This window comes from Ornithorhynchus anatinus, chromosome 9, assembly GCF_004115215.2.
Source record: "Ornithorhynchus anatinus isolate Pmale09 chromosome 9, mOrnAna1.pri.v4, whole genome shotgun sequence".
Classification (NCBI taxonomy): Eukaryota; Metazoa; Chordata; class Mammalia; order Monotremata; family Ornithorhynchidae; genus Ornithorhynchus; species Ornithorhynchus anatinus.
Genome location: NC_041736.1, coordinates 6,206,497 through 6,222,558, shown reverse-complemented (window position 1 = coordinate 6,222,558; position 16,062 = coordinate 6,206,497). Strand labels below are relative to the sequence as shown.

General features: G+C 44.5%; 1 protein-coding gene across 2 annotated transcripts in view; it reads right to left on the bottom strand.

Annotated features, from left to right (window-relative positions):
• RIF1 (replication timing regulatory factor 1) overlaps positions 1–16,062 on the bottom strand; it is a 46,553-nt gene extending 30,491 nt beyond the window's left edge. The window contains exons 1-12 of one of the 2 annotated variants that reach the window (XM_039913104.1): positions 15,936–16,062; positions 11,729–11,807; positions 10,179–10,275; positions 8,316–8,446; positions 8,134–8,228; positions 6,528–6,717; positions 5,367–5,459; positions 5,141–5,279; positions 3,976–4,127; positions 2,721–2,841; positions 1,160–1,333; positions 718–828 (exon numbers count right to left, since the gene is read on the bottom strand). In XM_039913104.1, the coding sequence (XP_039769038.1) occupies positions 718–828; positions 1,160–1,333; positions 2,721–2,841; positions 3,976–4,127; positions 5,141–5,279; positions 5,367–5,459; positions 6,528–6,717; positions 8,134–8,228; positions 8,316–8,446; positions 10,179–10,275; positions 11,729–11,807; positions 15,936–16,039 (1,486 nt within the window). In that variant the 5' untranslated portion in view covers positions 16,040–16,062. The remainder of the gene's footprint in view (positions 1–717; positions 829–1,159; positions 1,334–2,720; positions 2,842–3,975; positions 4,128–5,140; positions 5,280–5,366; positions 5,460–6,527; positions 6,718–8,133; positions 8,229–8,315; positions 8,447–10,178; positions 10,276–11,728; positions 11,808–15,935) is intronic. The other variant, XM_029072585.2, reaches the window with a different exon arrangement.

The following is a 16,062-nucleotide window of genomic DNA, read 5'->3' as shown; positions in this document are numbered from 1 at the left end:
ATGGAGGGAATCACTTTAAGAAATTCTTTATTGACAGCATTGGCAACACCCAGAATTCATTCCAGAGGGAAGCACATTGGCCTAATATCAGAGGATTCAATCCTGAGCCTGAGCCTCTGACTTTCTTGTGGCAGGAATCTTGTCTTCCAACTCTGTTACTTTCCCAAGTGCTTAGTACAGTGCTCTGCACACAGTAAGTGCTCAATATATACCACTGATTGATTTCCCGAACCCAGGCCTCCTCACTGTTTCTCCTGCTACTTTCAGGTCCGTGCTACTCTCCTCTGTCTAAGCCCACCTTGTCACAGGCCACACAGGCACAAGATCCCCGTGTCTTCTCGACAAGGTCAGAAGACTGACTAAATGGCACAAAATTCAAGAGCCATGAGAGATCCGTGACACAACTGATCTATTACTGAACCCATAAAACCAACAGACCTCCTGCCCTCTTCCCCTACATCCTGCGCGGAAATGGCAGGAGAGCTACAAAATGTAGTTCGTGTCGATTTTAGGTTACACAGCTTGGTTCTGTGTTAAAGTCAACATAAATACTATTTCTTTTTCCATTATCAAGATTTTTAAAATTTAAAACTAACCAAAAAATTTAAAAATCAATGATAACGAAGCAAACCACCCTCTCTTGCTAATGTTACATCCCCACACCAATCTACTATCACGCTGGCAATTCAGAAATACATTTTCTCCTTATGTATTTACCGGAAGCATCTTTTCCAACAGCAATGAAGCCATCCTGGACTGCAGCGATAAGTGTATTTGCATGCTTGCAAAAAAATGAAGGGCTACTGATTAAAGGATGTTGAAGAGGCTCTAAGAGGAAAAAAAAATAAGGCTGGTGATTTCTAAAGAATAAAACAAACTCCTTTCTGAAACCAAAAATGTTCTAAATGGCAAAAAGCAGGATGATTTTTAGAAAGTTTTAAAAGGTAATGGCAGTATTTAATCTATTAAAAGTGGAAGAGCACAGTCTGTATTTTGATACATATGCGTTTTGAATAGCTAATAAAATTTGGAAAAAAGACCGTAAGCTTGTTGTGGGCAGGGAATGTGTCTAAGTACTCTCTCGGGCACTTAATACAGTGCTCTGCCCACGGTAAGCGTGCGATAAATACGACTGATAGAAAACATTTAGGAAGAATACCTAAACTAAGCACCAGTTTATTTTGCTTGGCAAACTCCAAAACTTCTGGTCCCAACAAGAAGTGAAGCAGCATTTCAATTCCCAAGAGCTGAATGGATGGAATTGCGGCCATTCCGCCTACACTCGTACTCAGATTCATCCTGGGAGTCACCGAGCTTCCAAATGGGAAAGTTCCTTAGGGTGACGGGGGAGGGGAGGGGAAAAAAAAAGTGAGAATTGGTGGCACTATTAGTAACCTCAAATAAACTTATTTCAGCTGATAACGCAACAAACCATTTTCAAACCACACTACTTTATTAGGAATAACTCGTACTGGCTTTGTTTATAAAAGCACATTCATTTTCACCCCATCTTTACATGCCGTCTCTTTCAGTCTGTGAGAAATGGGTCAGATGAGTGGCATTTTGCAAACCACTGCATTGATCCAAGGTTCCAGTGAGATTTGCCTTTTTTCTGCACCAGGCAGTACGGTGCATCCCCAAGCATGAGTTATACGTGAGCTATCTTAACTCCCAAATGACCACCGAGGGCTCAAAATTTCCACCACCCCCAACCAACTCACCAGCCCTACTTGCGTTTCAAGGGGGCTCCTTGGAAAAGCCTCAAGATCCTGCTGAGTCTGAACCTTTTAAACAGTACCATCAAGTGCTTATTTAGTACCAAGGGAGAAAGTTTTAGATAGGGAAGGAAATGAGTTTGGGAGAGACAGGATTTTATATATCCAGAGGTGCCTCTGAATGACAGCCCAACAGCCCAAAGACAACTCATTTTAATTCCCCTGTTGCAGTTCAGTTTCTTAAGGAAATAAAGTGAATTTTTAATGACACACAACTGGAATTCTTTATGTAACCCTGAAAACTCCTGTAATAAGCAAGTTTGGTTTAAACACAAGTAATCTACTATTCTTACATATACACAACCACTCAAAAAAAAAACCAACCCAAAAAACCCATCATTTGAATAACAAGCCCTTAAATGTTAATTGAAAGGATACTTTATTATATATTAATATGAATGTAATGTTGATACTATATAACAATGGCATTTTAAGCACTTACATGCCAGGCACTGTACTAAATGATGGGGAAGCGATACAACCAAGATTATCAGGTCAGACACAGTCCCTGTTCCACTGGAGAACCAGGTATTTTATCTCCATTTTACCAATAAGGAAAAAGGCACAGAGAAGTAAAGGGATTCTCCATGGTCATCTAACAGGCCTGTGGTGGAGTTGGGAGGAGAACCCACATCTCTCAACTACCAGGCCTGTGATCTTTCCACTAAGCCACGCTGCCTCCTGCAAAACTTTGATGCTTCTTTTCCTATTTCACATTTTTCACAAAATCCAAAAATTACAGTTGTACCATTACAATACTACCTATCGCTCCTGCTTGCAGACAGTATCACAATTTCAACATCTACAGATGCAAATCTTCATAAGGGACTTTAAGTACGGAATGGTTCATTTCAGGAAAATGGTACTTTCCATTCCTTACTTTGCTTTACATCTAAAAATGATTAATTACTTATGTCCTAGCATAAGAGCTGAAGAATTCCGTACCTGCTTTTTGCCCAGAAGTTACACTGTTTAAGCTTTGATTAGCTGCTCCTCGGGAGGGAGTGCCTTGAGATGGAGCATTTGAGTCTATACTTAAAGTGTTCTGAATCAGTGGAACGCAAACCTAAAGGGAGGAAAAAAATTCTCATGTAGCATTTTCAGACTTGAAAATTCTAGGACCCTTAAACAAACACCAATTTATTAAGCAGTAATGACCAACTGAAAACTTATGGTAGTCACTATATGAAAACGATTCAACTTCTTTAGGAAGTTGGCTGTCCCCGGCTCCTCACCCCTGGTTTTGAAACACTAATCCCCTTAACCCCTCTCATCTCACCTCCATACTCTCCTACTCCAATCCAGCCCACACACTTCGTTCCTCTAACGCTCACGTTCTCACTGTACCTCCATCTCGTCTACCTCGCCACCAACCTCTCGCCTACAACCTCTGGCCTGGAACGCCTTCCTTCCTCCTATCGGACGGATAATCGATCTTCCCCACTTCAAAGCTTTATGACAGGCACATTTCCTCCAAAAACCTTCCCTAAGCCCTCCTCTCCTCCCATTCCCTTCTGCGCTTTCTTGCTCCTCCATTCCTCCTCCCTCCCATCCCCACAACACGTACATACACCTGAATATATCTGTAATTTATTTATATTGATGTCTGTGAGCTCGTCGTAGGCAGAGAACGTATCCGTATGTTGTAATATTGTACTCTCCCAAGTATCAGTACAGTGCTTTGCACACAGTAAGCACTCAATACATAAGGTTGAATGAATGAACAAAGCTATTTCTTAGTTATCTCATATCCAAGAACAGCCAGCACGTTTCTCATTCTCTTGGGACCGCCAGACACTTTAACCATGAAACTTTTAACTCTTTCAGACCACTCAGTGAATCATTACAGTCAACCAGGCCCTACCCCAAGTCAAAATATCATCGACTGCACTGACACCAGACTTCTCATCAACTGAGAGCAATCTAATGAGGCGGGGTGAACACAGACCAAGAGAAATGACTGAGCGAGAAGCCACTCAGGGACCCCGTCCTCCAACCTTTGTGTTTCTCCTCCTTGCGCGGCCGACACTGTTTTTCAGTTCCGTTAACTCTGCCGCAACGGAGGCTAAGAGCGGAGAGGATGGAGAGCATCCTCTGATTGTTAATGGATCCTGACTGCAGGCCAAAGGGCCACCAAAAACGGTCAAGAGTGAATTACTGAAGGAGTCAGAATTCAAAAGAATTTTTCCCTGCGTGTTACCTGTTCAAAATTAGCAGGTAGATGAGATCCGAGCCTCATCAGTAAATACCACCACACTTCCAATTTAGTAAGTGCCAGGGCTTCGGTTCTCACGTGGATAGAGCTCAAAGGCTGCATTAGTAACTTCAGTCTCTTTGCACTACACAGTATTTCTTGAGTTAGACAAAAAGAGAACAAGAAAAGTTATTCTTAGGGATACAAGACAATCACAAAAACATATTAGTGATAGGTTACACAATAAATCATTTAAAGCCAACAGGGGAGACCATCAAGGGCAACCAAAGAAAAGGTACTGGGCTGTTAGCCTTTTCAGCCTCTCATTCCGGAAAAACATCAAGAGGGGTACCCGGCCACCTTAACTAGTTTTTACTGGACTTCTCTTGAAACTGACAGAAATGAGGCCCTGTACCAGACAAACCAAGAACAGTCTAATGCTTGCCTAGGTTAGCCCACCCTTAGGTTCTGAATCCACTACACCACCATACCAGAAGGTCTGGACATTCTGAGTATTGATAAAAACAAAAGCTCTTGGTTGCTCAGTATCAGCAACCTGTCCAAGTGGCCTTTTATAGCCTTGCAAATGCAAACGTTTCACCTGAAAATGAGAATCTTGATAAATACTGCCAACTGGTTTTCAGGGACCCTGTGCCGTTACTCTGAATTGCTCTGGATCATCAAGAATTGCCTGTTCTACCACAAAAGGTAAAGAATTTATACAAGTGTCGTAACCAAATTTCAATTCCACGCTGCCGTACTTAAAGGTTTTTTTTTTTTTTTTTTAAAAAAAGGCTAAAATTACCCCCAAAATATCACTGTCTCCCTCCGCTTAGAAAATGGGGAGAGGTCTGCAGGGGCCTCCACAAATATCAGCACACTGGGAAGGAATTGGCTGTGGCTGTTGTGACTCTTGAACTCTGGAGAGTCCTACTTGAGTGGGAAGAGCCTGAAAACAGCTCCTCAAGTGCAAGGTTTGATGCTTTTACTGTGTTTCCTCATGTGTCCATCCATAACCTCCTGCTCCTGCCTTTTCAGCTTGTAAATCAGCTGCGGGCCAGGGACCAAAACTTAGTTATCGCTTTTACATTAGCGCCCGGCTCTTAGCACCATGAACTGCACACAGGTGGTCGATCGATACCACTGACTAAACGACCTCTTTTTAGTTTACCTGGATTAAGAGCAAAATTATCTATGAGACTCTTCCACGCAATGAAGGCTATTTTTTTAATCACTGGAGCGCCACTGCGAAATCCAAGTTCTTCTAGTTGCAATAATGAGTTGATAAAACTCCCACTTCGATGCAAAGACTAAAGAGAGCATAATGCATACAATGAAAAGGAATTCAATAGACCACTCCTTCATGAAAACTTAGTCCAAAAGCAATACACCCTTACCTTGCCTAGAAGCTTGACAAATAGAGGCCATAATTTCAAAACATAGGTCTCGTTTTTGGTCATGAATAACTTCTGGAGTTCAGAAATCAATTTCTGCAAGCAAATAAAAGATCTCATAAAAATGAAACATTCAAAAAAGGTAAAAGTATTTGAAAAATACATGAATCACAATATTATCAAGAAAATGTTTCGCCAAACACCACTTCTGGTCATCAACTATTGGAGAAGAGTGCATTTGGGTTTCTCCATCCATGACAGATGTCGCACAGAAAAATACTAGTCAGCGATCTTACCAAAGAAATGGACGTTTAGCATGCTATCACATTCAAATGGATAAACTGATATTCACTTGCATAAAACCTCTGTTCCCCTATCCAACTCAATCGGGGAACTTCCACTACAGATTTTCACCAAAGCCAATCTTATTCCTGTAGATCTTCCAGGGACAACCAGAGGGAGGGTCTTCACGAGCCCTCCACGTGAGTTTGCAACACGCCCTCTTGGGCAGACCTGACTGCTAGATATCTAGAATATCTGAACATGCATCAACATTCCTCCTGCAATAGTCTGGTTCCCTGAATCCTAGTTTATCAAAAAAATCCATGTTGCGTCAGCCATTATTCCAATTGGGAGCAAGGCGTTATGGGGAAGATGATTTGAAAACACCACGGTGTTCAAAATGGTTACGGAAAACAGGCTTGTTCTGGCACAACTCAGTAGGGCAACTGCCAGCTGAACCCATTTTGAAACCACTTGTAAAGTTCACTGTTTCTAGATGAAAGTTAATTCGCTGAGCAGCGCCATAAACTGTCGCTCAGCGATCCTGCGATTCTGATGGAAGCAAACTTTTAAAAGTTGAAATACTACAAAATTGATGTTTAAATTGATCCGGGAAGCAAAGCCCATTTAAAAAAAAACATTCAGAAGTTGCGCGCTAGGGGTCTGCATCAACAACTGCATCACAGAGGCGTCAGCCGGGTATCAATGCTACGCGCTTACTATGTGCAGAGCACTGTACTGAGAGCTTGGGAGAGTACGACAGAAATGGCGGACGTGTTTGCTTGCCCCCAGATCCGCTTAAGACACTTCCAAGAGTTCAGCGGCCTGAAAATTCCTGTAGGTGGGGGGTGAAGGGGGAAGCTGATGAACGTATTAACTTACAGTAGTCATGAGTTGCTCTGTTATAGCCGCCACTTCTTGCTGTTTCAGAAGCAACAGAGGCATTCCCAACTCCAGGGCGGCTGCACCCCGCAGGTGCACTTTTGGGGCTGAATGCACGACGAGAGGTATGACCAGCTTGGCCCACCTTACTGCTTCTTCTCCCATCTGAACCGGAGCTTGCTCTAATAGACTGAAAGGAAGGGTCAGAAGGATACAAAGCTGTCAGAGTTTGTATGAGTGCATCTGCCCTCACTTTATGATTAAAACCGAAAACTTCTCCGTAGTTGGCAACTCCAGTTAATGGAATCAATACGTACCTGTCCTCGTCACAGGTCAGAATTCCCTTTTTTCTAAATTGACACTTTAAGAAGAATTCCCTTTTTTTTTCTAAATTGACACTTTAATCTGACCGTCCGTGCCTCTACCCACCCCAAGCCACCTCAAACGACTGGGCCAACAACTGACATCTAATTCTCAATGACAAGTGACAAAGTAGAAGACGTATTTTAATCAGTTCACAATTTTTCATGGAAGATGGGAGCCCAGTCAAGAAGGTTTGAGGAAATTGATGAAATGAGGCCTCGGGTATCTTACTACTGAACCCTAACATTACGTAAAAAACCCAAGTACCCGGTCAGTGCTTTCATTCTTGCCAATTTAGCAAAATAAAACGATTTTGAGGGAAAAATTGGGTCATTAATATACTAGTTAACTTGTAAAACCCAAAAGGTCTCATTCAAGTTTTGCCGCTAAAAGCCAAAACCCTTAAACAATCAGTACGGTGATGTGCTGATTTCTGAATTTTCACTGATGGTTTAGTCATATTAGGACACATATTTTAACAAAAGAACTCCACAAGGACTAGTAGGAAGAGCACAGAACGAGACCCAGGTCTTAGTCTCCAGAGGCCTGTTGTATGACCTTGGGCAAGTCACTTAAACTTCCTGGCCAGGGACTATGTCCAATCTGATTTTCCTGTGACTATCCCAGCACTAAACAATTCTTTGGCACATAACTGCCGGTTAATAAAGGTCATTATTTTTTTCAGAAGTCATGATAATCTAATGCTGCATAACTCAGCTTTCTTCCTCCCCAACCCCTAAAGTTTAAGATGGCAACAGTGGAAAAGGAAAAGCATGTTTTCGTATCATTCCTTACTTTCAGTTTGTTAACCAGAAACTTTTGATCAACACCTGCTCTTCCTAAGCTTTTTAAGTGGAGAGAAATTGGTTCCAACCTCCACCATTTTTTTTAATTTTCACTCTGAAATATGTGGCTGTGTTCCCAAATTTGGATGGGGGCCGGAGCTTGCAAATTAAAATTAAAGCAGGTGGAAGTCAGAATTGGGTACCCTGTCATTTGTTCTCTAGGGGTTATCTGACTTCACTCTGCCAGCAGCCACAGAACCAAATAAATAATGGCATCCCAGCAAATGTCACGGCACCTCAAGACATTTTCAAACTGCCTCGTGCACTTTCCTACAACACATTTCTAAAAGCAAAACATTGATGGTTTTAAAGAAAAACACCTACCATCTGCTTTATCGTGAACACCAATGTGTTCACATTACCTGCTTTCATAATATTTGATATCCAAAAAAACCTACCGTATAATGACATTTAGGGCTTCATAATCAACTACCATAGAATGCACATCTTCTTTATTAAATACTCTTTCTAATGTGGCAATTATACTGGGCACCTGGAAACAAAAAAAGTAAAAATCAAATTAAGCGTGATCAATTTTATTTTGCTGACCAATGCACCCCCCCAAAAAAACCATACCAACCACTTTGCCAACAATTTCAGCAGGGAAAGTCTGCTTAGACAGGACCCAAAGTGCTCGAGTGCGTGTGTTTTTGTCTGAAGTCTTCTCAGCAATACTGTTCACTTCTGAAAGCAATCTTTCCATTTCCGATTCTGCAAAATAAATATTGTAATTTGTTTTTTAAGACAAATTGTAAATTTAAATATATATATATGGTACAGGACACACTAATACACATTTTACTTCTTAAATTACTTTAGACACTTGGGAGAGTACAATATAACATATCACGAATAACAGGACAACCTTACAACACAAGGTGGGAAAAACAGACATATATCAACCAATTAAAACTGCATTTTTTTAAGGCTACTTCACCAATTAACTGTGTTATCTGTTGTGTGCTTACTATATGCCAACAAACGGGGGTAGAGATAAGAAAACCACGGACACAGGCCTTGACCAACATGAGGCTCCTAGACTAAAGAGTCGAGAGAACCGGTATTGCCCATTTTACTGAGGAGGACAGAGACCCAGAAGTTAAATTGCCAGAGGTCGGACTGGAACCTGGGTCTCCACTCCTGGGTCTGTGCTCTTTCACTCGGGGTATGCTGCTGGACAGCTGGTCCCCAAAAGATCATGATAACTGGCAAAGTAATGTAAAATTAGAATTCAGAAAGGAGGGTGTAGATGAAGTCAATGAGACCACATCATTTACTACTCTTTCCAAAAACAACCCCACCCTTCTCCAATCGCCAGCACTGATCCATCTGCCCCCCACTCCTGCATTTACTGTGCAAATCTACCTACAAATACGCTGATTATACGATCAACCTGAACCCTTACAATCTGAGCGACTTCTTTCCGCAAACGGCCTAGCGGAGATCTGCTCGCTGTGGACCTAGAGTCCTTTTTCTACAACGAAACTGCTAAGGCTCTTGCACCACCACAGCGCACCTGATAAACCGATTTTCCTCAGGTCACAACCTTGGTTAAGGCCTAAGGATAACACATGTGGCACACGTTCAGTTCTGTCCTTCCCCGGAGAAACTCTTAGCACTTTTCTTCAGATCACCTTCTCCTTGTGGCTCCCCTCTATTTCCGTGTAGCTTAGTAGTATCCAAGGCATTCGATAAACTTAAGAGACTAAGGATCACAGAAATCAGTGAGGGGCTATCAAGCTGCCTTCCCTTCGCCTTTGTCCTTCTTCTACTCTTAGATCGTGGAGTTCCCCAAGGGACAGGGCTCACGTCCAATCCCTTCCCTGGCATTCCCTCCCAGTGCTTATCACAGTGCACACAGTAAGTGCTTAATAAATGCCACTGCTACTGTCAAATTCACCAACTTCATAAATGAAAGCAGAGGGTTGAGGGAGGCTGGGGGAAGGTTCCCTCAAGAGCTCTATAGAGCAGTAGATGCTCTGTTACTTCTGCCCATCCGAACAGCTGGATTAATCCTAATAATAATAATGTTGGCATTTGTTAAGCGCTTACTCTGTTCTAAGCTCTGGGGAGGATACAAGGTGATCAGGTTGTCCCACGTGGGACTCAGTCTTAATGCCCATTTTACAGATGAGGGAACTGAGGCCCAGTGAAGTGACTTGCCCACAGTCACACAGCTGACAAGCGGCAGAGCCGGGATTTGAACCCATGATCTCTGACTTCCCGGCCTGTGCTCTCTCCACTGAGCCACGCTGCTGTGTCCAACTGGAAAGTTCATAAGAAAAAAGTATATTCACCAATGTGATAGCTCTTTCTCCAGAAGTTACGCAAAAATCAAGCGCGGTAAAATCGTAGATAGGAATACAAATTAGAATTAAATGAGTAACTTTTACACCAACGCGACTCTTAAGGAATTGAAACTGCAGTAAAAGCATTTTTCTACCTGATAATCCTGATGAAATTTTGGAATTATGCAGACAAAATCCCAAAGCCTGTAGTGCAGCACAATTCAGCTCCGAGTTCTGGTGAGAAATGTGAACCTGCAAAAACAGGTACGCTGCTGAAGATTACATCACATATCCTTTTTTTTTTTTTTGGTACTAACGTAAAGCATTCTAAGGGTCAAAAATGATTTGGATGACCTGCAAATCATCACCCGATGTTTAATGCGCTCTTAAAAAGTACACACGGCATCGTATTGAATGTCGTGTCGTGAGTGTAGGTTGACAAAGTACATTTGTCAGTCTACGCCTGATACCGCTCAGATTAGATTGCAAACCCTCAAAGGCAAGGAGTCTGTTCCTCGAGGCCGGGGTGGAGCCCTTTATATAAAAGGGGTGGCCAAATCTCATGAACGGAATATAGCTGAGGGAGGATGGGGGCAACCTACGTGAGGTGGAAGGGTGTTCTGGGAGGAGGCAAGCATGAGGGGAAGGGGCAAGAGCAAGAAACTGCAATCTGCTGCCATGAAATATATACCAAGTTATCCCCACACCCGCACACAATAAACAAAAACAAGTCCGTTGGGCCACCCCTGCGGTAGGCGTTCAAATTTTGAAAACTAATGGATGAAAATACAATGCCGATATTGACCTTGAAACGACAGGTCAACTGTTCACAAACTAAAAAGGTTTGCTTAAAGGGGGAAAAAAATATCCTTTGAGTGCTAATTATGCTTCTCACAGTCTTTCCAAATAACCCTGGCATCGCCTCTCCATTGAGGATTGCGATCTTTATTAACAGTGCAACCCAAATAACCTAGGGGTATGGTGCCAGAGGAGCAAGTGGATAGCTATTTCAAAACCTAAATATGTTTTTATTGTTGCTGCTCCTGGGTTTTTTGAGAAATAGAGGAAAATCCTCCCCCATTCCTTACCAGACCACTCTAGATGTCAGTACACAGAGGGTACGGGTGCCCGCAGCCCCACGCGCTCTTTTCTACGGCCACTCTTTGCCCCTTTTCTCCCCAACGGTCACCTCACCATGGGCGAATTGTGCATTCCAAGCACTTAGTACAATGCTCTGCACATAGTAAGCACTCAAATACGACTGACTGAATGAATGGGTGACCCTGGACCTAAGGAACCAGATGAGAGCATGTGGACAGCTCGACGTCGACTCTCTCCACAATTGCAAAAATAACAAGCGCATGAACTAACAGGACAATATTCCGTTCTCCTCTTAACCCTGACGCCTGAGCGATGCTAACCCACAAGAGCTAGGAGAGGTGCCCTCCTGGATTTCCAAGGACAAGGTGAGCACGAGATCGTCCACGTGACCGTGAATACCCTCAACTGTAAAGCAGCATCACCTCCAAACACGAGGACGACTACTTCGCGTGGCTAACTTACTGGTTAATTCCAAGTACGATGAGGTGACTTTTACAGTCATCTGATTTCCACGATCAGCCCACATTGGATTTGCAGCAAAACAGCCCAACCGAGACTTTCAAACCCTCCCAGGAAATAAAAGAACGACGTCAAAAATACAAACCTGAAACACTTTACTAAGGCGAGAAAGCTGCTTCCCGATTTCTAGCACAAATTCCTTTCCTTCTTCCCCTGTCAAACGACTTCAGCCAGAAAATAAACATAAATTAAAACAAAAATACGAGACAGCAACACACGCAAAAGAGATTATGTCGTCATCGTTTCAAATTTAAGTTTGTTATACCAAATAGAGTAGAGTAAGTGATCGTCCCTGAAGCACCAAACGTAAGTCTGCATTTATTCATATCTGATGAGGCCTAGAGTCAACTTGTCACGTAACTAGTGGATGCTTGATACTATCTCGGTCCCATTCTAAACCGTCTTGGACACGATGGGAGTGTGACGCCTCAGAGCTAAAGCTTTTTTTAATTCTTCAACTTGACAGACAAGGGCTCCGACCTCTCCTGGAAGGACAAAAATCCACGCACAAGCTTAGGAGAAGGCCAAGTCCCTCCTACGAGATAACGGATCCAAAATCTCCAGCAAGACAAGCTGGCCGCAGCGCTCAAATGTCTTCCTACGAAAAAGGCACGACGATGCAGTGGCAGGCCTGCGGGCGTTGCTTTGGAAGATAAAGGAGGGCTGCAATCGGGGGCCGCGCTCGCCGGAGTGTTGAGGGCAGCGGTCGGTCCCCGACATGGTCCTGTTTTGGGGGGGCATATCCTCAGGCTTTCAAGTCCACGCTGCTGGGGGGAAAAAAAGGGGTCCTCCCAGAAGCCATGCCCGTACACGCCCTCAAACGGGTGGGTGGTGGGAGGGAGATCCGACTAGATTCCTCCTCAAAACACACACCCACTGCCGGGGTGCAGCACGCACAGCTCAGTGTTTGCAGCCGCCTCTGCTACATCCCAAGGCGCGAATCAGCGACTTGACTTTGCACTTGGATTTGCTCCCTTTATTCGGCCCCTCGCTCCGCCCCACAGCACGCACGTCCTTAATTTATTTATATTAACGTCTGCCTCCCCTTCTAGACTTGAGGCTCGACGCGGGCCGGGACTGTGCTACCAGCTCTCTTCCGATGCTTCTCCTGAGCGATTAGTCCAGTGCTCTGCACCCAGGGACCGCTTGATAAATAATAATAATAATCACAGTGGTATTTGTTAAGCGCTTATTATGTGCAAAGTACTGTTCTAAGCGCTGGGGGGGATACAAGGTGATCAGGTTGTTCCACGTGGGCCCACAGTCTTCATCTCCATTTTCCAGATGGGGGAACTGAGGCCCAGAGAATAATAATAATAATGTTGGCATTTGTTAAGCGCTTACTATGTGCGGGGTACTGTTCTAAGCGCTGGGGGAGATACAGGGTAATGAGGTTGTTCCACGTGAGGCTCACAGTTAATCCCCATTTTACAGATGAGGTAACTGAGGCACAGAGAAATGAAGTGACTTGCCCACAGTCACTCAGCTGACAAGTGGCAGAGCCGGGATTCAAACCCATGACCTCGGACTCCCAAGCCCGGGCTCTTTCTCCTAAGCCACGCTGCTTCTCTGATCAATCTGCGACTGACTGATTGGCCCGATGCCCTGGTACCGTTTGGCCCGCCAGGCTGATCAATCAATCGCATTTCCTCGGTGCTTACTACGTGCAACACGCTGAACTAAGCGCCTGGGCACGATAACAGAGCTGGTAGCCACATCGGAGGGGCAGCGTGGCTCAGTGGCAAGAGCCCGGGCTTGGGAGTCAGAGGTCGTGGGTTCTAATCCCCACTCTTCCTTTTGTCCACTGGGTGACCCTGGGCAAGCCCCTTCTCTGGGCCTCGGCTCCCTCATCTGGAAAAAGGGGATGAGGGCTGGGAGCCCCAAGTGGGACGACCTGATGACCTTGGCTCTCCCCCTTAGCGCTCAGAACAGTACTGGGCACGTAGTGAGCGCTCCACAAATGCATCCAGTCATTCCATCATCTTTATGGAGCGTTTACAGCGAGCCGAGCACTGTACTGAGCGCTTGCAAAGCACAAATCGGCAACAGAGAGAGACCATCCCCAGCCGGGCTCACAGGTATCATTATTATTATCACCCCTGACATCATTATTTTTATTATTATTATTATCCCCTGCCCAGGACGGATTTTACAGACTATGACCCCGGAGGGAGGGGGCAGGGACTGTCTCTCCTTATTGCCCTTTCCAAACGCTCAGCCCAGTGCTCTGCACCCAGGAAGCGCTCACTAAACTCGGCTGAATGAACGGAGAGGGATCGATCGCCCACCCCCAGGCTGGGCCTGTCACTCTCGCTGCCCCGTCCAAGTGTTTGGCCCAGTGCTCTGCGCACAGGGAGGGCGTAACGGAATGGGTGAAATGTGAGGATGCTACGGGCGGGGGGCCTAAGAAGGGATGAATGAAATACGCTGGAGTGAATGAGGGATGAATGAAATACGCTGGAGTGAATGAGGGATGAATGAACTGAATGCCTCCGATGGGACGAATAAAATATGCTGAAGAGAATGAATGAATGACGGGTGAATGAACTGAATGACTACGATGGGATGCATAAAATATGCTGGAGTGAATGAATGAATAAGGGATAAATGAACTGAATGCCAACGATGGGAAGAATAAAATACGATGGAGTGAATGAGAGATGAGTGAACTGAATGCCTACGATGGGATGCACAAAATATGCTGGAGTGAATGAATGAGGGGTGAATGAACTAAATGACTACGATGGGATGAATAAAATACGCTGGAGTGAATGAATGAATGAATGAGGGGCAAATGAACTGAATGACTATGATGGGAAGAATAAAATGTGCTGGAGTGAATGAATGAGGGGCCAGTGAACTGAATGCCTACGATGGGACGAATAAAATACGCTGGAGTGAATGAATGAAGAGGTGAGTGAACTGGATGCCTATGATGGGACGAATAAAATACGCTGGAGTGAATGAACGAATAAAGGATAAATGGACTGAATGACTACGATGGGATGAACAAAATATGCTGGAGTGAATGAGAGGTGAGTGAACTGAACGCCTACGATGGGGCGAATAAAATGCGCTGGAGTGCACGAGGTGAGTGAACTGAATGCCTACAATAGGATAAATAAAATATGCTGGAGTGAATGAGGGATGAATGGACTGAATGCCTACGAGGGGACGAATAAAATATGCTGGAGTGAATGAGGTGAGTGAACTGAATGCCTACGATAGGATGAATAAAATATGCTGGAGTGAATGAGGGATGAATGGACTGAATGCCTACGAGGGAACGAATAAAATATGATGGCGTGAATGAGGTGAGTGAACTGAATGCCTATGACAGGATGAATAAAATATGCTGGAGTGAATGAGGGATGAATGGACTGAATGCCTACGAGGGAACGAATAAAATATGATGGAGTGAATGAGGTGAGTGAACTGAATGCCTACGACAGGATGAATAAAATATGCTGGAGTGAATGAGGGATGGACTGAATGCCTACATTGGATAAATAAAATATGCTGGAGTGAATGAGGTGAGTGAACTGAATGCCTACAATAGGATGAATAAAATATGCTGGAGTGAATGAGGTGAGTGAACTGAATGCCTACAATAGGATGAATAAAATATGCTGGAGTGAATGAGGGAAGAATGGACTGAATGCCTACGAGGGGACGAATAAAATATGCTGGAGTGAATGAGGTGAGTGAACTGAATGCCTACGATAGGATGAATAAAATATGCTGGAGTGAATGAGGGATGAATGGACTGAATGCCTATGAGGGAACGAATAAAATATGATGGCGTGAATGAGGTGAGTGAACTGAATGCCTACGACAGGATGAATAAAATATGCTGGAGTGAATGAGGGATGGACTGAATGCCTACATTGGATAAATAAAATATGCTGGAGTGAATGAGATGAGTGAACTGAATGCCTACAATAGGATGAATAAAATATGCTGGAGTGAATGAGGTGAGTGAACTGAATGCCTACAATAGGATGAATAAAATATGCTGGAGTGAATGAGGGAAGAATGGACTGAATGCCTACGAGGGGCCGAATAAAATATGCTGGAGTGAATGAGGTGAGTGAACTGAATGCCTACAACAGGATGAATAAAATAGGCTGGAGTGAATGAGGTGAGTGAAGTGAGTGCCTCCGAGGGGATGAATGAATGATGCGCGAGTGAATGAATGAATGGTGGGTGTGTGTCCCCTCACACCCCCGCAGCCTCCCCCCCCCCCCCCGTGCCCGCTGACGAGAAGGGTGGGGAAGGGGGGGCTGCCTCACCTTCCCAGGGTGAGGTAGGCGTCGGTGTGCTCCCCGGGGGAGGCGTCGGGGTCCTCCAGCGTGTCGAGCAGCGGCGCGAGGGGGCCGCCGGCCGGGGCCGCCATGCTGCCCCGCCTGAGGGGGCGGC